The sequence below is a fragment of the Balaenoptera physalus genome (genome assembly GCF_965194825.1).
Source record: "Balaenoptera physalus genome assembly, chromosome: 16".
NCBI classification, from domain to species: Eukaryota; Metazoa; Chordata; class Mammalia; order Artiodactyla; family Balaenopteridae; genus Balaenoptera; species Balaenoptera physalus.
Genome location: NC_138898.1, coordinates 17,720,430 through 17,744,755, shown reverse-complemented (window position 1 = coordinate 17,744,755; position 24,326 = coordinate 17,720,430). Strand labels below are relative to the sequence as shown.

The window sequence follows — 24,326 nt, the reverse complement described above, 5'->3', positions numbered from 1 at the left end:
CATTACATTAAGGAGTTTCTCTTATGAAACATAAGACAAAATTATGTGTAACAAATGTATATTTAAATAATAATTATGAAATGAACATGCATGTACCCACTATCCAATCTAAGAAATAAAACATCAGGACTTCCCTGGTGGCGCAGTGGTTGAGAATCTGCCTGCTAATGCAGGGGACACGGGTTCAAGCCCTGGTCTGGGAAGATCCCACATGCCGCGGAGGAACTAGGCCCGTGCGCCACAACTACTGAGCCTGCGCGTCTGGAGCCTGTGCTCCGCAACAAGAGAGGCCGCGGTAGTGAGAGGCCCACGCACCGCGATGAAGCGTGGTCCCCGCTTGCCACAACTAGAGAAAGCCCTCGCACAGAAACGAAGACCCAACACAGCCAAAAATAAATAAATAAATTAATTAAAAAAAAAAATATATATATATATACTGAGGAACACATAATCTTTTTTTTTTTAATTAATTAATTTATTTATTTATGGCTGTGTTGGGTCTTCGTTTCTGTGCGAGGGCTTTCTTCCAGTTGTGGCAGGCAGACTCTCAACCACTGCGCCACCAGGGAAGCCCAGAACACATAATCTTCACAAAAAAAAAAAAAAAAAAAAGAAATAAAACATCGCTGTACCACTGGAGCATCCTTTGGGCCTTACACTCTTGTCTCCTACTCTCCGCCCCATGAACAAAAAAAATGCATATTATTCTGAATTTTATGTTAATCCTTCTCTCTATTTGGAGTTATAAGTATATACATCTATCTCAAGACAAAATATCATTTAGTTTTTCCTGGTTTCCTTTATATAGATAAAACTGAGTGTTTGTATTGCATGATTTGCATTTGTCACTCAATGCTGTTTTGAGATTCATCCCCACTAATGCACGTAGTTGTATTTCATTCTTCTAAATTTTATGAATAGAGTCTTATTTATTTTCTATATTTCTTATTTATTACTATAGGCAGACATTAAGACTATTTCCCAATGGGGCTATCTTACAGCATTGCTCCTATGAATATTTTTGTACATTTGGTTGAAAATATATATGATTTCACTAAGGTATACCTAGAAATAGGATAGGTAGACGAAGGGCAATATCTGTCTTCAGCTTTCCTGAGTAATGCCAAATGATTTTCCAAAGTGGTGGTGGCAATGTACACTCCCTCCAACAATGTTCTGAAAGCTCCTACGTCTCTACATCCTTACAAACACTTGGTATTGTAAGGTTTTTATATTCTAGACCATCTGGTAAGTGTGAAATGATAGATCATTGAGATTTTATTTGTTTTTGTCTGTTTTCTAAAGAGGATGAGCATCTTTTAGTGTTTTTTGGACATTATTGTCTTCTTCTTATTGATTTGTAGAGGTTCTTTGCATATCTTTGCTATGGATCCTTTTATTGGCTATGTGTGTTATAAAAATCTTCTCTTGGTTTTTGTCTTCCCTATCCCTTTATGTTACCTTTGGATAAAGATCAGTTCTTAATTTTGCTGTGGACAAATTTATCAGTTTTTCTTTTTTTTTGGTATGGGGAAAAGAAACATTAGTGGCTTGATGGTGGTAATCATTTCACAATGTATATCTATATCAAATCATCATGTTGTAGATCTTAAATATATACAATTTTATTTATCAAATAAACCTCAACAAAGCTGGGAAAAAAATAGCAGCAGATGCTGTGGGTGCTTACTGCCCATATCCTGATGCTCACTGCAAAACACTTGCTACTCTAACTGAAGGCTGTGGAAGCAAACTTGGTCTCCACACAAGGTAAGCAAAAAGTGCCAGAATTAATGTCCCCAAAACATTCTTCAAGCAATGAAAGGAAGTTAATGTATGAATATTCTGGTCTCTTCACCATTGGTTGGGTTAACTCTGAGATGTTCTAGTAATATTTCTCAAACTACCTCAAATACCGAAACCCTTGTTATTGTTATCGTTATTATTATTAATTTTCTTAATATTATTTTCAACCCACTGTGGACCGATACTATCATAAAATTTTAAAAAAGAATAGGAAAGTAAAATCAAAAAGTAAAAGTGAAATATAAAAACACAGAAAATGCAAGCTCCTCCTTTAAAATACTTAATCTCTTTTTCTGTAATTATCTTGTCAAGGACCTGAAAGAGTTCATGAGTCAGTGCTGGTCTCTGGATTACAGGTGGAGTGGCACTGCTCTAAAACCCAGTGATTCCCGTGGTAATTTTCTTGATAATGCATGTTTTATTGGCTTTCTTCCCTTCCCTGATTCACTTCTCTCTACTTACCAGTGTGTCCTGGACCATCTCCTAAATAAAGTACTTGCATTTGAATCCTTATCTCAGGATCAGATAAATGCAAACACAAATAATAAATCCAAATAAAATATTCTTATTTAAGAAATACTTTCTCCACCCTGAAGTCATAAGAATATTCCCTTAAACTTTCTTCAGTTTTAAAGTCATACCTTTTATAAAATGTCTTCAACTCATCTGTAATTGTGTTTTCACGTATAGCGTGAGGTAGGGATCTAATTTCAATTCTTCCTCTCTATCCTATCACTGCTTAATGAAAACAAATTTTTATTTACTTAACTGATCTGCCATACACTCCCTCTGCCTTCCATCACATTTCCACGTATGTATGGGTCTATTTCTAGGTTCTCTCTATTTTTTCAATTGTTGTATTAGACTATTCCTGTGTCAATATCATGTTTTTATTAACTGAATGATTCTTTAAATTCTATAGTGCTTTACAATTTTCAAAAGTTTAACACACATGATTTCATATAATCCCATAATAACCCCTTTTTCCCCCTATCCTGATATTGCCCCTCCCCGTTCCCTCTCCCCACTGGTAACCACTAATTTGTTCTCTGTATCTGTGAGCCTGCTTCTTTTTTGTTTTATTCACTAGTTTGTTGTATTTTTTAGATTCTACCTATAAGTGATATCATACAGTATTTGTCTTTGTCTGTCTTTCACTTAGCATAATGCCCTCCAAGTCCATCCATGTTGCTGCAAATGGCATTATTTCATTCTTTTTTATGGCTGAATAGTATTCCATTGTGTGTATATACCACATCTTCTTTATCCATTCATCTGTTGATGGACACTTAGGTTGCTTCCATACCTTGGCAACTGTAAATAATGCTACTATGAACATTGGGGTGCATGTATCTTTTTGAATTAGAAATACCGTGTCTTCTTAAGTAACAAAGATTTGTAAGTTTTGTAGCTGGTAGAGCAAGGCCTGCAAATATGCATTTTTTTGTTCAGGGCTGTCTTACTATTCTTGTCTTTTCTCCTTGCATATACATTTTAGGACTAGCTTGTAAATTTTCCAAAAAATAAGTATCATTTTTCTATTGAAGTCGCATGAATTATAGATCAACTGGGAGACCATTAATGTCTTTATATATTATGGCTTTATAAATTGGGTTTTCCTATCCATAAACATGGTGTATCTCTTACTCAGGTCTTCTTTAATGTCCTTCAGTGCTTTATACATTTACATATACTATACATCTTGAAATCTTTTTGTTAGGTTTATTCCTAAAAACCATATATTTTTATTGGTATCATAAATAGTATCTTAAGAAAAACACATACTTTTTAGGTGAATGGAAATGCAATTGATTTTTTAATGTTGGCGTTCTTTTGTCAAACATGCTATATTCTCTTATTAATTCTAATGAATTGTGTGTAAATTTCTTTGGGTTATCTAATAAATAACCATAGCATCTACAGTTAATGATAGTTTTGTTCTTTTCAAATCTTTTAACTATTTATTTAATTTTCTTGTCTTCTACCAAAGCCACCGATACAATATTTAGTGGAGACAATGATAAGCATCTGTGTGCTTTCCAACTTTAAAGGAAATGATTTTATTATTTCATCCTTGGGTGTGGTGTTTGTAAGTTTCTTAGAGTTACCCTTTATCAGGGTAAGAAGGTCTTTTTTATTCCTGGTATACAAGGATATTTTCTTCTTAAGTCATGCTGAGCTTTAACTGAAGCTTTTTCTGTATCTATTGTAGTAATGATATGTTTTTGCCCTCTCTTACTTTGTTAAAGAAGTGAACTGCAGTAATGTATTTGTTAATGTTGAACAAATATTATATTAGTTTCCTAAAATAAACCATTTTTTTTCCTAGTTGTATACACTGCTGGATTGTTTGTTAATATTTTGTTCGGGGGATTTGAATCTAATTGTCCTTTTTCTCATAATAAGCTTGTCTGGTATTGATATTAAGGATAAACTGGTATCCTAAAATGAGGAGAGGAGTGTTCCTTCTTCTTCTTCTCTCTAAAAGCATAGATGCAAGACTGGGATTACCAGTGCCTTGAGTATTTGTCTGATTGCACTTGTAAGACCATCTAGGACTGGTGTGTTTTTGTTGGAAAAGTTTAAACTACTGATTCTATTTCTCTTTCTCTATTTGTTGTAGAATTATATACATTTTCCCCCTTTAGTCAAGTTTTTATATTTATATTTTGCTAGGAACTTTTTCATAGCCCATAAACGTCAAATTTACTGGTCTAAAAGGATATTTAATATCCACAGTTTATCTTTTTTTTACTGTGAAAGAACCAGTATACAAGCATATAAAACAAATACACATCTCATTAATTTATCAACAGACAACTTCATACCTGCAAAAGGTAAGGGCTCTCTTAACTTCTTAATAATCATGACCTTGCTTTTCATTATAGTTTTTCTTCCTTAAACACACATCCCTAAGCACTATGGAGTTTATTATTAAATAAAAATAATAAATATAATAAATAGTGCTAAACTCTTTTACAAAGCCCAGTCTGGGAGAACTAACCTCTTTCTTTACATCACTAATTTCCATTCCATGAACATGTTCTAACCCAGCATTTATTTATACATTCTGTAAAGAATGTGGATTTTACTGTGTTTTAAAATCTTGTTTCTTGCTGTAATTCTTAAGGGACATTTGCTGTGCATTAAAAGATTGTTCCTCTTTAATAAGAATGACAGCATTTTTCCATATGTCCAGTAACCTTTCTTTATGCAACCTTACAAGAGCTGGAACAGGCCAGTCTAGTTTGGTGGGCTGAGATATGTTCTGCTAGTGATTATATGAGCCCCTGTTTTAAATATTTCTAACCCAGAGGGAAAGGGAAAATTTAGATATGCCTATCATTACTTGGCCAGATAAGGGGTCCGCTTGCTTGGAGGTGAGGGTTGGTGAGGGAAGGTTAGGGAAAAGAAATGACCACACAACAGGAAGCTTCTTTTCAAAAAGAGGACTTATTTTGGTTTTTGAAGGAGCAGCCTGAAGTTACCTGGAGCACTGCCCCTACCTTTAACTGGAATGTCTCTTCCCAAAGATATTCTTTCCTCAAATTCCTCTGCTTTCCTGATTTACCACATTGCAGGCTTGGACCAAGGGCTCTCATCCTCTGCTCTGTGGACTGGCATATAAAGATGCCTCAACATTAAGTCTCCTGAACCCCTGACCCCCCAACTCCTATCAGCTCCATAGCCCACCCTTGCCTTTAGCCTTGGGCAGAGTTTGAGGGTATTTATGCAACTGGGCTTAGAAGTTCCTTCTTCTTGTGCCCCAAGGGACTGGGTGGCAGTGGAGGGGGTGGTTTCTTTCAGTGAAGTCACAGCTCCGTCATCTTTTCTCCATGTAGGTCCCCCTCCCCCAACATTGCTCTGCATTAATTCCTCTGGCATGGGTATGGCATCCTCTTAAAGTTCTCAGGGCAGAATGAAAGGCATTTTTCTATTCCTTTGGGAAGGTAGTTTAAGAAGAATGATCAGATGACCATCTTGAATCAAAACTCTCATTTTCATCATGCAGACCTGTAACGTAGTACTAACTTCATGGGCTGAGCCAGACTGCCTGGGTTTATGTCCCATTCTCACCACTTATATGTTGTACAACCTGAGGCAAGTTGCCTAACCTCTCTGTGACTCAGTTTTCTTACTTTAAAATGACTCAGTTTCCTTTCTTTAAAATGAGGATTAAAATAGTACCTCCTTCATAGCTACTGTGGTGATTCACACTCTGTGTGTTTGCTCCTCCCCCTGGTCCCATCACATTCTCTGAGAACTGCTCTAGTGCAGCCTGGAGATCACCGATTTGATTCTTTTGCAAAATCAGAATTGTTACTATTTCCCTTGGTGTCCCTCCATCTATCTATAGTCTCTGAATAGTGTCATACTGCTAATCATAGAAGCCGTATCTTCTCATAGCTTACTGAGCATATTTAACAGCTTTCTAAAATTTTCTTCTGATTTCTATGGTAAATTATTTAAAAATCTATTTTGTCTTTGAGGAGATTCTCATGATTCATTCATTCAATAATATATTTATCACATGTCTATTATCTACCTGGCACTGTTCTAAGTGCTTGGAAGCACCAGTAAACAAAAATAGAAAAAAACCATCATTGTCTCTTTGGTATACATGCAAGCGGGAGAAGAGAGATAATTAAATGTAGAGTGAAATAGGCAGCATGTCAAATGATAAATCCTAGGGAGATACACAGACCAGGGAAGAGGAACAAGGAGTCTGGTGTTAGAAAAGTCCAGTTTATAATAGAAAGGCTGAGGAAGATTCGCCTAAAAGGTGACATTTGAGTGAAGACATGAAGGAGGTGAAGAAACCAGCCCTGTTTTTTTTGTGGGAAGATTATTCTAGTCAGAAGGAATGGCAAATGCAAATGTCCTGAGGCAGGGACACACCTGGCACATTTGAGAACAGTGACTGGATTTATATAGTAAGGCAGACGTAGAAGAAGATGAGGTCAGACAGGCAACCAGAAAAGTGGTAGTATTAAAACCAGGCAGGGGCTTCCCTGGTGGCGCAGTGGTTGAGAATCTGCCTGCTAATGCAGGGGACATGGGTTCGAGCCCTGGTCTGGGAAGATCCCACATACCGTGGAGCAGCTGGGCCCGTGAGCCACAATTACTGAGCCTGTGCGTCTGGAGCCTGTGCTCCACAACAAGAGAGGCCACGATAGTGAGAGGCCGGCGCACCGCGATGAAGAGTGGCCCCCACTTGCCGCAACTAGAGGAAGCCCTCACACAGAAACGAAGACCCAACACAGCCATAAATAAATAAATAAATTAAATTAAATAAAAAATTAGAAGTTTAAAAAAAAAAAAAAAAAACAGGCAGGACCCTCTGGGGCTCCTGGGCACAGAAGCCTTTCTGTGCCCCCTGTTCCTTGTTTGTAGGGAACAGAGTCTAGCCTCCCTGACCTTCCCTGAGTTCCAAAGGGCAGCTTCAAACAGGTAATAATCAGGGAAGGGAGGGGATGCAGACAGAGACAAGGGAGGAGCAGTCAAGAAACAACAGTGCAGCCTTGGGGCAGGGTCCTGGTTCTGCCTCAAGGGATGCACGGAACAATATCTTTGAGCTCTTTACAGAACTAAAACCCCCAACAAATATAAGATGTTAGCATTCTTCATTCCAAAGAAGATCACAGTTTGATAACCTCATCAAGAGACCACCTGAGGCCAAATTAAAGGAACCAGAAAGGCTCATTAGGAGGAGACTACCTGAACTCAGATTAAAGGAGTGAAGGCCCTGCACACACCCTAATCTTATCAGCAACCCCACCCTTGAACTACTGCTATAAAACTCCTCACCAAATCCTCCTGGATTGGGGGACACAGATATTGGAGGGCATGAGCCCTCTGTGTCCCCCTTTGCCTGGCAAAGCAGTAAAGCTAGTCTTTTCTACTTCACCCAAAACTCTGAGATTCGATTTGGCACCCGTGCACAGAGGCCAAGTTTTCCGCATCAGTGTGGTCACATAGGACCTCGTGAGCCACCCTAAGGACTTGTGCTTTTAATCTCAGTAACACAAGAAACCACTGGAAGGTTATGCACAGAGGGGTGACGTTGTGATTTGCCTCATGGTTTAATAAGATCCTTCTGGCCACTGTGTTGAGAAAACAGAGCAGGGGCCAGGGCTAAAGCTGAAAGGCCATTGTGGAGACCCTTCTAATAATCCAGGTTGGAGACTGCAGTGGCTTGGACCAAAGAGCTAGCACTAGAGGCTGTAACAAATGATCAAGGTCTTGCTATATATTGAAGGACAAGTCAAAAGAATGTGCTTATGGATGGGATGTGGGGAGTGAACAGGGATGCTTTGCACAAAGCAAGGGGGCGCCAATCATAGAGAACAGGTGTGTTCCCTGGAGTTTGCAATCCAGGGCTTTAGATGTGACAAAAGTGAGGAATCAAGGTGTCTGACTTGAGCCATTGATAAAATGGAGTTGCCATTAACTGAGGTGGAGAAGAGCATGAGGAGAATGAGTTTGGTGGTGGCTGAAGGATGATCAGGCCACCAGCTGTGGACGTGTTTAATTCCAGTGGCTGATTAGCAATGCAGGTGGATAGGTCTGACAGGATAAATGACTGGATAATTTGGATAAATGACTCCGGAGGACAGGGGAGAGGTCTGGCCTGGAGATGTCAACTGGAGAAGTCATTAGCATATGGATAGATTTTAAAGCCAAAGGATTGGAGGGAATAATTACAGGAATGAGTGTGGCTCAAGGGTCAACAAGCTATGGCCACTGCCAAATGCAACCAGCTGCTTGTTCTGTAAATAAAATTCTACTGGAACACTGCCACACCCATTCATTTCTACGGTCAGAGTGAGATGTTTGAAATTGGGATTACAGAGGTATTATAGGTAATTTTAAGATCGTCCCTTGCCCATAACTAACAGAAATCTTGCATAGATCACTGGTTTGGTTTTTCGAAGTCACACACCCTCGGTTAAAAAGCAGTCTGCTGAGTCTGGTACTGGCCACACACCACTTAATATAGTTCTTGGCGGAGAGTAAATTAAATGCTTTATGTATAGACTTTCATGTAGGACACCATATAGAAACTGGTGGGATGACCATCCCCATTTTACAGATGGGGGCACTAAAATGTACAGAATGCAAGTAATTTAATCAAGGTTACACAACAAAGTAGTGAATGGAGCCTAGATATAGCCCAGATCCCTCTGACTCCAAAGTATTTTCTGAATCACCCCTTTCTTCCATCACCTGGTAGACATGTGGGTGTAGAAAAGCTGAAAGACAGTCAAACTAAAGTCACCTACTAGTGGAAAAATCAGCACATCTCGAGCCCAGGCTGAGGGTTTTTTTTTACCACATCACACTACCACTCCACAAGTCAAGAAGTCCTTTTCCATGAAGCTGACTTACAGTCGACCCTCGGTGTCCACAGGAATTGGATCCAGGATAACAAAATAACAAAATCCACTGAAGCTAAATTCTTTATATAAAACGGCGCAGTACAGTTGACCTTCCACACTGGGGGTTCCTCGTGGGAGGATTTAACCAACCGTGCATTGATTTCGAAATCAATCTGCGGATATGGAACCCACAGATATGGAACCCACGGATACAGAGGGTTAACTGTACTTTCTTTTGATTCAACTAGGTCTTTTTCTTCCCCATCTTACTCACTGTGAAAAGACTTCTTGAGGAAAGATTCCTGTTTTGTCTTATCTTCTAAGTTGCTTTAGCCTTCTTTTTTTTCTTCATAATTCTTTAGTGGATCCACATATTCCCTCCCCAAAATTTCATTTCTTTTTCTATCTAACAGCATGGAACTTTCCATCCCTTTGATAGAGTTCTACAACAAAGGTTAATTACTTTATAATTTCATTCTCTTTAAAAAAAAAAGCACACTAAAATTGCTAATTTTAACTGTGCTTCTTGTCAGTAGGTTCATGTAAATTCACTGTAATTAAACCAGATGTTTTCTTGTGCCTAAAACTCAGGTGGTAATTTAAGGGAAATTTTCATTTCAACATAAAGGAGGACAGAGTGTTATCAAGGGAAGTTTTCTCCTCTCTTCTCCTGTCTTATCCTTTCCTCTTCTTTCTTCCCCTCCATTTTCATATCTGAAAAGTGGGGCTAATGGTGAACTTTGAGGGTAGTTGTGAGAAGTAATAAGTCAGTTTATGTAAAAGCACAGAGCCCTGCACAGTCAGCACAAGTTTCCCTTCCTATCGTCTTGTCTAGGTTTTTTTTTTTTTTTTAATTTATTTATTTTTTGCCTCTCCATTCCAGGTGCCATATTTGTTGGTTAGTTGGTTGTTGTTCATTATAGAGGCTCAGAACTAACTTAAAAGTTGAAATAATTTGAAAATGGTTCAGAGGAGTCTGTGAGTCTTATAGAGACAAGATAGATTTAAACAATTTCACTCTACTTTGTAATTTCCAGTCTTGCTGGAGGAAAGGTAATTTTTTTCTGGATAAATTTTTATATCTTAAGGTGTCAGACATACCTTTTTAATGGAACTATACAGTGGTGTATTAGTAAATGTTTCACAGCCAGCTCTCCAGGAAAACAAAACAAAATAAAACCTCAATATGTTTCCTGATTTCCATGGTGTAAATATCTCCACCGTGGTTGATTTTAAGCAGTGAATGTGATACCACTGGGTTCAGAGGTTAGAAGAGAGGCTAATGATTAGCTCTATCAAGCCAGTATCAGCTGGTTTTGAGTGTAAATAAAATATATTATACATGTCTTAACCTTCTTAGCATATATAAGCAGGGCCCCGTGATACCATGAAAGAGGCATGGGTTTCGATATTAGCTATTCATTCGTTTAACAAATAGTTAATGAGCATCTACTATGTGCCAGGCAGACAATAAACACACACATACACACACACAGTATTTCAGATAATGATAAGTTCTACAGAAAAGGATAAAACAGAGAGAGTGTTCAGGGAGATACTGGCCAGGAATAGGATTGTATCTTAGATAGGGTTGGGGGAAAAGCACAGATAAGATTTTGGAATCTACTTATTGGCTCTGCCATTTGTTACTCAGTAGCCTTAGACAGGTTCCTTAAACTCTCAGAGCCTCAGATTTCTCTTCCACCCAGTATCAGTAGCATCTACATCACAGTATTTGGCAACTGACTGTATGAATGAAGAATATCAGCACAACACCTAGCTCATAATGCATATTCAAAAACTGTAATTGCACTTCTCCTTACCCTTTATGATAGCTCAAGGTCATCTCTGAAAACATTAAAAATGTACTGAGCTCTAATTAAATGATAGCTCAGCACTTACTAAGATGTGTATAGCTTTTTATCCTTAACTAAATGACTACGGATTTCATTACTTATTGCCTTGTTGTTATTGCTTTTCATACTTTTCTTCTCACTGTCCTCTTTTCCAGATTTTATGTGCTGCATCTTGTTACTGTACAAGTACACATCCCTAGCAACATGCAGCCTCTTGTTACTGCATCTTATTACCGTACAAGTACACATCCCTAGCAACATGCAGCCTCTTGTTACTGCATCTTGTTACTGTACAAGTACACGTCCCTAGCAACATGCAGCCTCTTGTTACTGTATCTTTCACTGTACAAGTACACGTCCCTAGCAACATGCAGCCTCTTGTTACTGTATCTTGTTACTGTACAAGTACATATCCCTAGCAACATGCAACCTCCTTCTAGCTTCATGTGACCTGAGAAACCAGATAATTAACCTCGTTAGAAACGCACATAAAATACAAGCACTCATTCTTAAAATATCAGTCTTCTCTATGATGAAAGTACATGTCTTATACTAAATGCAATAATATATGTATTATACATGATTAAGGATATATTATTATATGTGATTAAGCATATTATGTTAAAATATTATATACTATATGATTAATTATAATCAATTAGATTTTTATACAATTATTATAAATTATATGGGAATCTACATTCCTTATTGCAAAATAAGAAAAATGATACTGTTTGCTTTTTCATGTTTGGTGTTAAGATTAAACAAATCTACATTGCTGATGAAAATGTAAAATGATAAGGACTTCTATGGAGGAGTATCTGTCATCATCTAACAAAAATGCATATGCATTTACCCACTGACCCCAATAATCCAACTTTCAGGAACTTCTCATGAAAATACATCTTCACAATACCAAACACCATATGCACAATACTGGATACAGTATTATTTGTCATAGCAAATAATGGGAACAACCAAGTGTCCACAGGACCCTACTTGAACTAACCATGGTATATCCATATAATGAAAGTCCCACACAGCTATAAAAAAGAATGACACAAATCTGTACAAGCTGACATGGACTGATTTCAAGGATATATTAAGTGAACAAAAACACAAGATGCAGAGTATACCTACTATGCTATCTTTTATATAAAAATAAGAGAAATAAAGATAATTTTTACTTTTTTACAAAATGAACTATAGGAAAGATATATCTGAAATAAATACAAATGGTTACCCTCCAGGTGCAGATAAGAACCGTGTGAAAGAGAGATGCTGGCAATTCTTCTCTGAGTGTACCTTTTTATACAGTTTTGACTTTTGAACCAAGAAACTGTTTTGATGTTAGAAACAATGACATTAAACAAAAAAGGATGGGGGGAAGGCAGACCTTAAAATTGAAATAAATGAACCTAATAGGGTATCAAATTGATAATATAACCATCCAGAGAAAAGAATGAACTTTTGGATATGGTATTGTGACTACTCAAGGAGAGAAAAACTAAAAAGAAAATCTTTAACCTAATTTAGTAGTTTTCTTGTTTGTTAGGAGGACTGGTATTGTAATTCTGAGACTACTTTGTGTGTATTGTAGCATGGAGCAAATGAAAAAATATGTGAATGTTGGGGTTTTCACTGTGGGAGGAGGGAGAGAGATATATATGGATTGAGGGCAAGTGCAAAAGAATCCTGAGGTGTTGGATTTGAATTAGTGTGAGCTCATGATTTAAAACAGATAAAATTATATTCCCCAGCTCTACCTTCTTGAAGAGCCTAGAGGCAATAACACCCCATTGAGCACAACTAAGATGCATCTCTGAAAACAACAAGAAATCCTCAGATAAGTGGTTAACTCCAGGCCTGGGGCAGAGACATTACAAGGAGAGTCTGGAATATTTTGTTGCACCAGAAGCAAGGAAGACTAATGAGACCATGTCCAAAGGACCTAGGAGCCAATCTGAAGGGACTCCCACTAGCCATATTTGAGACAGTTTGAGCATTGAAAAGAATAATGATAGTAATGAATTTTAATACATTCAGGAAAAAAAAATGACCCATGAGTCAATAGGGAAAAAAAATGGGGAGGGGAATGAGGAGAGAAAAGCTCTTTTATAAAGAAGAATGCAAATTAATACATGTAGAGGGAATGCTAGATTTAGAGCACCCTTTTGTAAATATCAGCATAATAATTGATTCAGGAGAGGACTATCAAGGAGTGTTAAAACCGTTGGGTCAAAAGTTCTTGGGGAGAACCGGAACTGCCAAAGCAATCTTGAGGAAAAAGAACAAAGCAGGAGGCATAACCCTCCCAGACTTCAGACAATACTACAAAGCTGCAGTAATCAAAACAGTGTGGTACTGGCACAAAAACAGACATACGGATCAATGGAACAGAATAGAGAGCCCAGAAATAAAACCACGCACTTACGGTCAATTAATCTTCAACAAAGGAGGCAAGAATATTAAATGGGAAAAAGTCTCTTCAGCAAGTAGTGCTGGGAAAGTTGGACAGCTGCACGTAAATCAATGAAGTTAGAACACACCCTCACACCAAAAATTAACTCCAAATGGCTTAAAGACTTACACATAAGATATGACACCATAAAACTCCTAGAAGAGATCGTAGGCAAAACATTCTCTGACATAAATCATACCAATGTTTTCTTAGGTGAGTCTCCCAAGGCAGTTGAAATAAAAACAAAAACAAACAAACAAAAAACAAGTGGGGCCTGGGACTTCCCTGGTGGTCCAGTGGTTAAGACTTCACTTTCCAATGCAGGGGGTGCGGTTTTGATCCCTTGTCAGGGAGCTACGATCCCACATGCCTCATGGCCAAAAACCAAAAAAACATAAAAAAAACAGAAGCAATGTTGTAACAAATTCAATAAAGACTTTAAAAATAGTCCACATCAAAAAACTCTTAAAAAAACAAACAAAAAACCAAATGGGACCTACTCAAGCTTATAGGCTTTTGCACAGCAAAGGAAACCATAAACAAAACAAAAAGACAATCTACAGAATGGGAGAAAATATTTGCAAATGATGTGACCAACAAGGGCTTAATTTTTAAAATATACAAACAGCTCATACAACTCAACAACAAAAAAAACAAACAACCCAATCAAAAAATGGGCAGAAGACTTAAATAGACAATTCTCCAAAGAAGACATACAGATGGCCAATAGGCACATGAAAAGATGCTCAACATCACTAATTATTAGAGAAATGCAAATCAAAACTACCATGAGGTACCACCTCACACTAGTCAGAATGGCTGTCATTAAAAAAGTCTACAAATAACAAATGCTGGAGAGGGTATGGAGAAAAGGGAACCCTCTTACACTGTTGGTGGGAATGTAAAAATTGGTGCAGCCACTATGGAAAACAGTATAGAGGTTCCTCAAAAAACTAAAAAGAGAGTTGCCATATGATCCAGCAATCCCACTCCTGGGCATATACCCAGACGAAACTCTAATCCAAAAAGATACATGCACCCCAATGTTCATAGCAGCACTATTTACAATAGTCAAGATATGGAAGCAACCTAAGTGTCCATCAACAGACAAATGGATAAAGGTGATACACACACACACACATACACATACAAATGGAATATTACTCAGCTATCAAAAAGGATGAAATAATGCCATCTGCTGCAACACGGATGGACCTAGAGATTATCATACTAAGCAAAGTAAGTCAGAAAGAGAAAGACAAATACCATATGACATCACTTATATGTGGAATCTGAGATAACATAACATATCTATGAAACAAAAACAGACTCACAGATATAGAGAACAGACTTGTGGTTGCCAAGGGGGGAAGGGGGTAGGGGAGAGAAGGACTGGGAGTTTGAGATTAGTGGAGGCAAACTGTCATATATAGGATGGATAAACAACAAGGTCCTACTGTATAGCACAGGGAACTATTGATATATTCAATATCTTGTGACAAACCATAATGGAAACAAATGTGAAAAAGAATATATATATATGTAAAACTGAGTCACTTTGCTGTACAGAAGAAATTAACACAACATTGTAAATCAACTATACTTCAATAAAATTAAAAAAAAAGTTCTTGGGGAATAGAATCCTCAAGGATCTCAAAGCATCACTGCACAGGTGAGCTAATTTACGAAGAGAAAAGGTGCTGCATTTACTGTGGAGGGACTGGGAGGTCCCCATCTTATCTAAGGGACCAATGCAGCAACATCAGTAGAGGGGGTCCCTGACATTATGTACCTCTTGACATGATACAGTGAGAAATATACATCACCAACCCATACAGCACTTTTGCCAAACATGTCTCATATTCTGGTTTGTCACATAAAATCAGGTTTAATATTATTGGAAATATGAATGTGGATTATCTACTTGATTATTTTAAAATTAATGCTAAATTTCTTAGATATTCTATGGTATTGTGGGTATGGAGGAGAATGTTCTTATCCTTAGGTCATGTCATGTATGCTAAAGAATTTAGGGGTCAGGTATCATGATTTCTGCCACTTACTTTCAAAGAGTTAAAAATATTATATGTATGTTTATATATATTTCCATATCAAATATATCATACCTAGGTATCATACATATATATGAAAAAATAGATAGCAAGGTGTTCAGAAATGTTGAATCTAGTGAAGGGTTTACAGATCTCGTTCGTACTATTCTTTCAATTTTTCTATGGTTTTGAAACATTTCAAAGTAAGATCTTGGGTATGAGTCATTGTATAAAATATAACATGCCTATGAGTGTCTAGATTCCATTTCACAGTCTTGGCTGTGGTCTGGCTGAAGGCAGAGAAGTAACCACCCAGTAAATGAGTCACGGTTTTGTATGAGACATTTGTGAAGAAAAGGGGGAAAATAAGGAACCTGTTTAGTCTCCTATTAACGATGACCTCCCAGATGAAACAACAGGGCTCAGTGGCCATGACCTCCTCTCACCAGCGGTGGATTGCTTCACACGCTCACGAAAGCACTGGGGTGATGAAATTACAAATTCCGTATATTCCCCAGAAGACAATTTTGTAGCACAGACGAAAGCAGCGTGAGTCCAGTCAGCTCAATCTGCAAGGCTGCTCCTTGGTTCCCCAAAGGGGGTTTCGGTTAATGGACTACAGCTGAGCTCCATCCCCAGCTCGACCTTGAGGTGAATGAGCTCCCAGCAAACAGAGATGGTGCCTCTCCCCTCTTTAGGAGAAATGGCACCTCATCGTGGCATGCAGAGGGCGCTGTGCTCTTCTGAGACTTTGCTGCAGCCCGGTGGTTCCTGAGGTGGTGCCTCAGGAGGGCTACAAGATGGAGGTCTGGTGTCTTAATGTTGGTGTGTTTACTGTGATAATGGCCGCACATCTCGGTAGAGAAGGAATGGATATGATATTAATGGTGTTTGATTAAAATGTAATTTCAAAGCTTTGCGGCTCTCAATTTGTTTTGATAAAGACCTTGTGCTTGTTTCTTTTCCTGAGGACGAGAAGAAGAAAGGGAGAGGCTGAGGCATGCCTTAAGGATGGGATTTGGGATTTGCTGTTGCACATGTAGGTAATCCTCAAAAAGCAGCCCAAGGTGGGCAGAGCATCTTGGCAAAAAATGCCCTGAGCTGTTCCTGGGCCAAACCCTCCTGTTCATCTTCTGCATCCTGAGTTTTCATGCTCATTCTCAACAGTGGCTCCTCCCTCTCTAACAACCAGGTCCCTCATGAACACTTGGCACTAAACCACCCTACTTGCCCCAACTCTGCTTCTCCAACCAGGCACAGACCACATCGCCACTCCTTGAAAGTCGATGTCATAATCTACAACCAGTTACACTGGACGTCTATAGCTCTGAGGAGATGGGTGGGTGGCTTCTGGGTTGGTTGTGCTAGAGGATTCTTTGTCAAGAAATTTTTTTTTTTAATTTAGTGCAAATGTAGTAGCTACATTTAATGAAAACTTACAATCTGATGAGCATGATTCCAATTTCTATATACACCATCCTTTTTAATGAGCACAGCAACCTGTAAGGTAGGTACTATTACTATCTCCTTTTTATAGATGAGAAACCAAGGCAGAGAGGTTAAGCAACTTGCTCCAGGCGTATCTGGCTCCAGAGTCTGTCTTCTCAAAGAGTGCATTATTCTACCTGCTGGAGGAAGGGGCTGTACATTTTTGAAACAATGGAGCCAGATCTTGGGAAAGTTTTGGCAGCTTCAGCAGAAGCTAAATCCAGGGTCACATGTCCTGGGCTGCAAAATGAAGCCAAGATGAGATGTCTGACCCTCTCTGTTGGAGGCTGGATGGGAACAGGCTCATAGGACACAGGGCACTCAGATCTTCTGGAGAAGCTGGTCTTGGGGAGAGCTGTACCCACAGAAGACTGAGGTTCATTACAAGATAGGAAGATGGGGGAACAAGGTGACACAGGCTTGAGTCCCCACTGCTACTGCTACCTAGAAGCACTGTCTACAGGGGCTGCGAACAGAGTGGCTGTGAGGATGAATTTAAAGGGGATCAGGAAGGGTTTGTTATGAAGGCAGGTTTGATAAAACTTCCAGGTCTAGGACGGGACGGGGTGTTGTGAGAACTGGGAGACGAGGTGAGAGGCTGGAGCTCCTTCCTCTATCTCCCTGTGGGACTCTGCCGCTGAGGATGTGGGTCTGGATCCCACCAGGGGCCATCACTCAGGGGTCCTTCGACTTGCTTATATGAAATAAGAGTACTAGACAGGACCGCCACGGAAGAGGCTCTGCTTTGAGTCAAGTGTGAGGATTTGCCTCATGCAGTAACGATGACAGAGTTCTGCCCGGATCCCTTCTAATCACTTTATGCCATTTTTGTGCCCTTCTATTTTTTGTCTGCATGTGTAGAAAGCCAAAAGTTCTTGAGAATTTACTTCCCAATCCTCCATCCCCATTCCAGACCTAACCACTGGCTGGCAGCCGTGATTTGGAACGACAGTGACACATAACCTGCCCTGTAGAGTTCTCCTGCAGGCCCAGGTCACAGCCCCCTGGATTTGGCCTGAAGCTGTACCTGGGCTTCCTCCCCTTCCCTGTCCTGCTTCCCCCACTCCCTCCCCAGTCTCCCCTGGGAAACCTTCCTTAATCGATCATTTGCAGACCAATCCACATGAGTCTGATGCCAGGAAACTAACTAAAGACACCCCTCGAGGCCAGAAGCAGTCTGGCTGGAAGGAAAACTGAAATACGGCCACAGAGAAGTTGTTTCTTAGATAAGTCCTAGAACCAGCAAGTCCTGTCCTACCATAAATAACATAACCACCGTGGCGGAGTTACATGCAAAAATACAGCAGGGGTCTGAGAAGGAACACCCAAGTTGGCTTGGGGCACTCAGGGAAAGCTTCTGGAGGAAGTAGCGCGTGAGAAAAGACTTCAAAGATTATAAATAGAGTTTGTCCCACAAATGTGGAGGAGAGGTCATTCTGAGCAGGAGAAACAGAGTGGCATAGGCAAGGAGACAAGGGCGGGAAAAAGAGATGTGTTCTAGAAAGTACACGTGGCTCTCTGTTCCTGGAGTCTTAAGAGGCATGCTGGAAGAGAAACTGCAGAAAGCAAGTTCATCGGAACCTTGTGGGCGTGGAGCTGGGGGATGGGGAGGGAGAGATGGAGGCACCCAGGCTGACTTCAGGTGTTTATCTTGACTTAGTAGATGCAGTTCATTGACGTGAGGAACACAGGGAGAGAAGTCCGTATATTAGAGGAGACGGTTCGTTTCTGGGTACTTCTGAAGACGCCTGTAGGACACCCAGGTGAATATGCGGTTCTGGGTGCATTCGATGTGTGTGCCAAGTTCTTTAAGTGTATTTTCTGATCCTTATTCTTACAGAATCCAGAGCCGTCTGACTCCCAAACTCAACATGCTTCAACAATCCTATCAATACACAGCTTCTCTTTCGGGAGGCATCAGTGTGGTTAAACGCTGGCATAGCAGGTGGTATAAAGTGAGAAGAGAGATGGGGATGTAGAAAGGTCAAACTTGAGCGAGTGTCTGCGACAGCGTTGCCACTGTCTAGGGGGACAGCACCCCTTGGAGTTGTGCACTGCACAGCCTGTGTGGTGTTTTATTGAAGAGCTTAGAAAAGGGGCTGATATACCAACAGAGAGATGAAAGACGCAGGAAAAATAAAACCTCCTAACCGCTAGGCATGGCCCCGCCCCCAGCAGGTCTGGCGTCCCGTTCCCGAGGGAGCATGCGCACCGCTGCACTCACCATCCTCCTCCGTCTGCACCACCAGCTCCTCACTCTCCATCCGGCCCTCGGGGTTGGACAGCAGCAGCCGCAGCCGGATGGTCATGAAGGGGCGCAGGCCCCGCAGGGTGTAGTGGGAGGAGGTCTGAATGAGCTCCTCGGCCTCGTACTGCTGCTGGTTGAACACGTACTGGTACTGCACCGTGAGGTTGTAGCTGTGGCAGCGGGTCACCGCGTAGCCGAAGGGCTCCCACTGCAGCGTCAGCTGCCGGGCTCGGATGTCCACGATCTCCACGTTCTGCGGGCCGTGCACCGGGTCTGCAAGACACACACGCAAGACACGGGGCTCTGAGGAGGCTGTCAGGAAGGTGGGGTGGAGGCTCCGCTAAAACAGGGGAGAACAGCGCTTTCAACTCATCCCAATCACTCAGCCACTGCCTTCCTGACTTCGCCACCTAGAGTATAATTTAATTACCATTTTTCTGTAAGTCAAACTCCTTCTTTTTTAAATAAGGCATCTAAAAGAAGACGTAACTATTTAAAGGGAAGGCCTGAAGCACTTGCCATAAATAAATGTTTACCATGTAAAACAATGCAAAGTTGTCTTCATCAGGGTACCGCCAAGAACCACGTTGGGTACCGCTAACAGCACACACAACACTTTGGGGAAATACTAATTGAGAAGGATGCTGGACTTCTGATCTACCTCTTTACATTTCATCTGGCCACATCCCCTCCTCTTGAGAAACCAGCCCCATTTCTTTAGTTCACCACACCGAGGTGCACAGTCTAGAAATCGAATCGCATCCTCAACGCACAGCGTCCTCAACAGGTCACTGTGACCCATTGACAATGCCTTGGAATTTCCCTTCCTTTCACTGACAACACAACTCGTCCTTTCCTAGCCTCCCACAACAGTCCTCAACCCTTCCTTCTTTCCTCTCCACTTTTTTCCAGACAGGTCCCTCCAGGGGCATCGTTCTAAAAACAGATCTGATCCAGCAATCCCACTCCTGGGCATATATCCAGACAAACTGTAATTCAAAAAGATACATGCACCCCTATGTTCACAGCAGCACTATTCACAATAGCCAAGACATGGAAACAACCTAAATGTCCACTGACAGAGTGATTGATAAAGAAGATGTAGGGGGCTTCCCTGGTAGCACAGTGGTTGAGAATCTGCCTGCCCATGCAGGGAACACGGCTTCAAGCCCTGGTCTGGGAAGATCCCACATGCCGTGGAGCAACTAGGCCCGTGAGCCACAACTACTGAGTCTGCGCGTCTGGAGCTTGTGCTCCGCAACAAGAGAGGCCGCGACAGTGAGAGGCCCGCGCACCGTGATGAAGAGTGGCCCCCGCTCGCTGCAATTAGAGAAAGCCCTCGCACAGAAATGAAGACCCAACACAGCCAAAAATAAATAAATTAATTAATTAATTAAAAAAAAAAGATGTAGTATATATATACAATGGAATATTCCTCAGCCATAAAAAAGAAAGCAATAACGCCATTTGCAGCTACATGGATGGACCCAGAGATTATCACACTAAGTGAAGTAAGTCAGAAAGAGAAAGACAAATATCATATGATATCACTTATATGTGGAATCTAAAATATGACACAAATAAACTTACCTACGAAACAGACTCACAGACACAGAGAACAGACTTGTGGTGGCCAAGGAGGAGGGGGTTCCAGGGAGGAAAGGATTGGGAGTTTGGGATTAGCAGATACACACTATTATACATAGAAACAACAAGGTCCTACTGTGTAGCACAGGGAACTATATTCAATATCTTATAATAAACCAGAATGGAAAAGAATGTGAAAAGGAATATATATATATAACTGAATCACTTTGTTGTACACCGGAAACTAATACAACATTGTAAATCAACTATACTTTAAGTTAAAAAAAAAATAAAAAAATAAAAACAGATCTGATCATGCCTTCTCACCCTAGTGCTGATCTTGGTCCCAGACCCCCATATATAACACTGGCTATGTTTATTTTATTATGAATATTCTATTTACACTTTACACAAATTAAATAGATGTTTTTGTGCAAAACAGATAATAAAAAACAAAACTTTTATTTTTTTAATCCCCATATGTAAAGCTCATTCTATAAGGTTTAGGCACTTGTTACGATAGAAACGTAACTTCTTTTACGATCAGCATTCCCCATAAGTTCTTCTGTCAGACTCTCTTCACCGGGAGTAGTTAAGCACAGGCTAGAGATTCAATCATGCATGCATGATGTACTTCCCCCCCCGCCCCGCCCACCATGCTACCTCACTAGCTGTGTGACCTTGGGCAAGGGCACTGCATCTCTGAGCCTCCATTTCTTCGTCTATAAAGTGGAAATTATTGCGCTAATCTCAGAGGGCCGTTAATGTGTATAAAATGAACTGTAGAGAGAGAGAGAAAATTGTCTCTACCTAACAGTGGGCATTCCTCTTAGAGAGAATGGCCCTTCTTGGAGAAATGCTTTAAGAAGCTTGTTTGGAGTAGATGCTGCAGTCCCAGGGCATTGGGATCGGCTGTGCTTAGCCTTTAGAGGAAGAGAAAAATGAACTCCCTGGCTGCTGGGATTGAATAGGAGAGGATGGGGGTGAACAAGATGGTGTATTTTGGGTGGAGCCCAATGGGACTGTTCTCATGTGACTCCTAGTCTTCAACAGGGTCCTCAAAATACCACAAAATGATTGGCTGTGATTTGATTTCCTGGGGCTTCTGAGATCTGCATGCCTCACTTGGGCCAAATAAGATGTCGCATGGGAACAAAGGGACCAGAGGCAAAGGGGACTTGGAAGATATGTCCATGTGTGTTACTGACACCTTGAGAGATGATTTGGGCTTTCTCAGGCTATGGAATTAAGAGGTTCAAGGACATCTCAGTTCAAGTGCAAAAGACAAGACCTCTGGTGGCCCTGTGGGTTAGATACACGTGGGTGAAAGTGTTCTGTAAGTTCGAGAACTCGCATTCAAGAAAGGGCAAGACAGTGGCTCTTTATTAAGCAGTAACTATGGGCTGGGCAGTTGTGTGCTGAAAACAACTGTCCGACATAGGGAACTGAGGCCAACGAAGGGACATGACTTGCCCAGGGCCACACAGCTAAGTCCCCAGCTCTGGACTCCCACGGCACTTTGCACAGCTATCCAGCCCACTCAGCATCCGTCACGCTTTCTAGGAACTGCTTGTTCCTTTATACATCATTCCTCCCAGGCTGCAAGGGACCATGTGCTGTTTGTCCAGCAATCCCAGCACATGGCACTGAGTCTGTTGGTGGGCCAGTTCATGTTGTTTAAACTGAGATGAACAGATGGTGACCTGTTTTTGAGAACTGAGCTTGGACCCCCTTGACTCCACAGTCCCCTGTTCTGTCCCCTCTAGCACATCACCGAGTCTTTAAGGTGAACTTATCTATTTTTCAATTCAAGCAAGAGAATGTCCTAAAATCCTACATGATGGAAACTAGTTTTCAAAATGCATGATGGAGGCATTCATGCTTTCACTATAACCGCCCCCCCACCAAACCTCAGATGCCAAACCCAGCTTCTGCTCCGGTAATTGCCTACAGCAGGGAGAGTCTCAGGTTTACATTCCGGTTCGTACAAACAAGTTAGAAACTGCTGAGAAAGCCTTGTGTGTGCAGTGGAGACTGGTTTGTTGAATTTACATCCCTCGTGTAAATATGTCCAAGCCTAGAGCCTATGGTTTCTGCCTCCAGATAAGACTCTGTCCATATGACCTTCTTGAGTAACAGCCTACAGGCCACAGAGATGGCATACAGTGGGAAGAGAGTGTGGCTTATCTGGGAAGCTGGAAAGTCTTCCTCTGGTGGACAAGCAACGTGGCTTGGCCTCTGGGTTCACTGTCTCTATGCCCTTAGACTTGGCAATGAGGGCCCTGTCCCGAGCCCTGTGAATTGGCGAGCACACTCCGGCCATCTGCAGACCCTGCCCTCCTCCTGAAGCAGGAGTCAATGGGCCAACGTGTCTATCTACCTGGTCCCTGTGCTCCCCATTCTGGACTGGGCTCCAGACACCTGACACCCTAGAATTCCCTGTCCCAGTGGCTCCAAACTCATTTCCGGGGCTTGTGTGAACCTCTTCCCTTGGTTTGGCCATCCAAGGTCAGACCCTATTCCATGTGTGTACCCCTAGGCCCAACGGGTGACCAGAGCGTGGCTGTTTGGAGGAGGAGACCTTTGTGGGGAGGGATGAAGTCAGGTGAAAGGAGAAGGAAAGAGGCTGCAGGTCTGTGTATCTTGTCCCAGACCCATTTGTGTTCTTACATATGTTAGGGACAAGTGTGTATGTGTGTGTGTGTGATTGACTAACTCATATCTTCAGAAGCTTCTTTATTCTGCAGCTGCCTCTGGAAGGTAGGGTGGGCCTCCTCACTTCTGATCACTGATCACGCCTCTCCTTCCCATGTTAGATCTTACTGAAGTACCATTTTCAACCTAATACCAGAGCCCAACCTGCAACATGTACCCTTCCACCTCCTAATTCCCTCCCTCATTTTCCACTGCTCACTCTTTGAACCCTACATTCCTAAAGCAGAGTGAGTGTTGCATCCTGAATCCTTTTACACCTCCGTGCTTCCCTCTGCTTGGGCTGTCACTGGCAAATCCCTATTCAATATATTCAAGGCCAGGCTCCAATGCCACCCTTTCTATGTAACTTTCTCCAAAAGCCTTTCCTGCCCAGGCAGAATGAATCATCATGTTTTCTTTAATACTTCTCCCATAGTCCTTACCAAATTGCAGATTAATGTTTGGATGTTTGGTTCATGCTCACCTCCCCTGTTAACCTGTGAGCACCTAGATCTCTTCATTTTTATAACTGGACATATAGCTGATTAATAAATGAAGAATGAGTAAATACAGAAAGCAGGGGATAACTGAAGACCAAACCAGAATCAAGGCCTTAACATCCTGTAGGGGAAATGCAGTAAGTGAAGGGGTGAATCAGGGCTCTCTCTATACTCCAATTGTTAAGGTAATCATGTGGTTAAGTTAGAATTCCAGCCTCTTGTTTTATATGGGCCCAGCCTCCATTCCTGCTGTCAA

At 41.0% G+C, this 24,326-nt stretch overlaps 1 protein-coding gene and 1 long non-coding RNA gene across 16 annotated transcripts in view; one reads left to right on the top strand and one right to left on the bottom strand.

The window, feature by feature from the left end:
- Positions 1-24,326, bottom strand: part of PTPRT (protein tyrosine phosphatase receptor type T) — a 1,093,164-nt gene that overhangs the window by 401,253 nt on the left and 667,585 nt on the right. For all 15 annotated transcript variants that reach the window (XM_082430071.1, XM_082430082.1, XM_082430079.1 and 12 more), the window contains exon 8: positions 19,266-19,562. In XM_082430071.1, the coding sequence (XP_082286197.1) occupies positions 19,266-19,562 (297 nt within the window). The remainder of the gene's footprint in view (positions 1-19,265; positions 19,563-24,326) is intronic.
- LOC309645405 overlaps positions 1-24,326 on the top strand; it is a 925,297-nt gene that overhangs the window by 866,462 nt on the left and 34,509 nt on the right. The window lies entirely within an intron of this gene.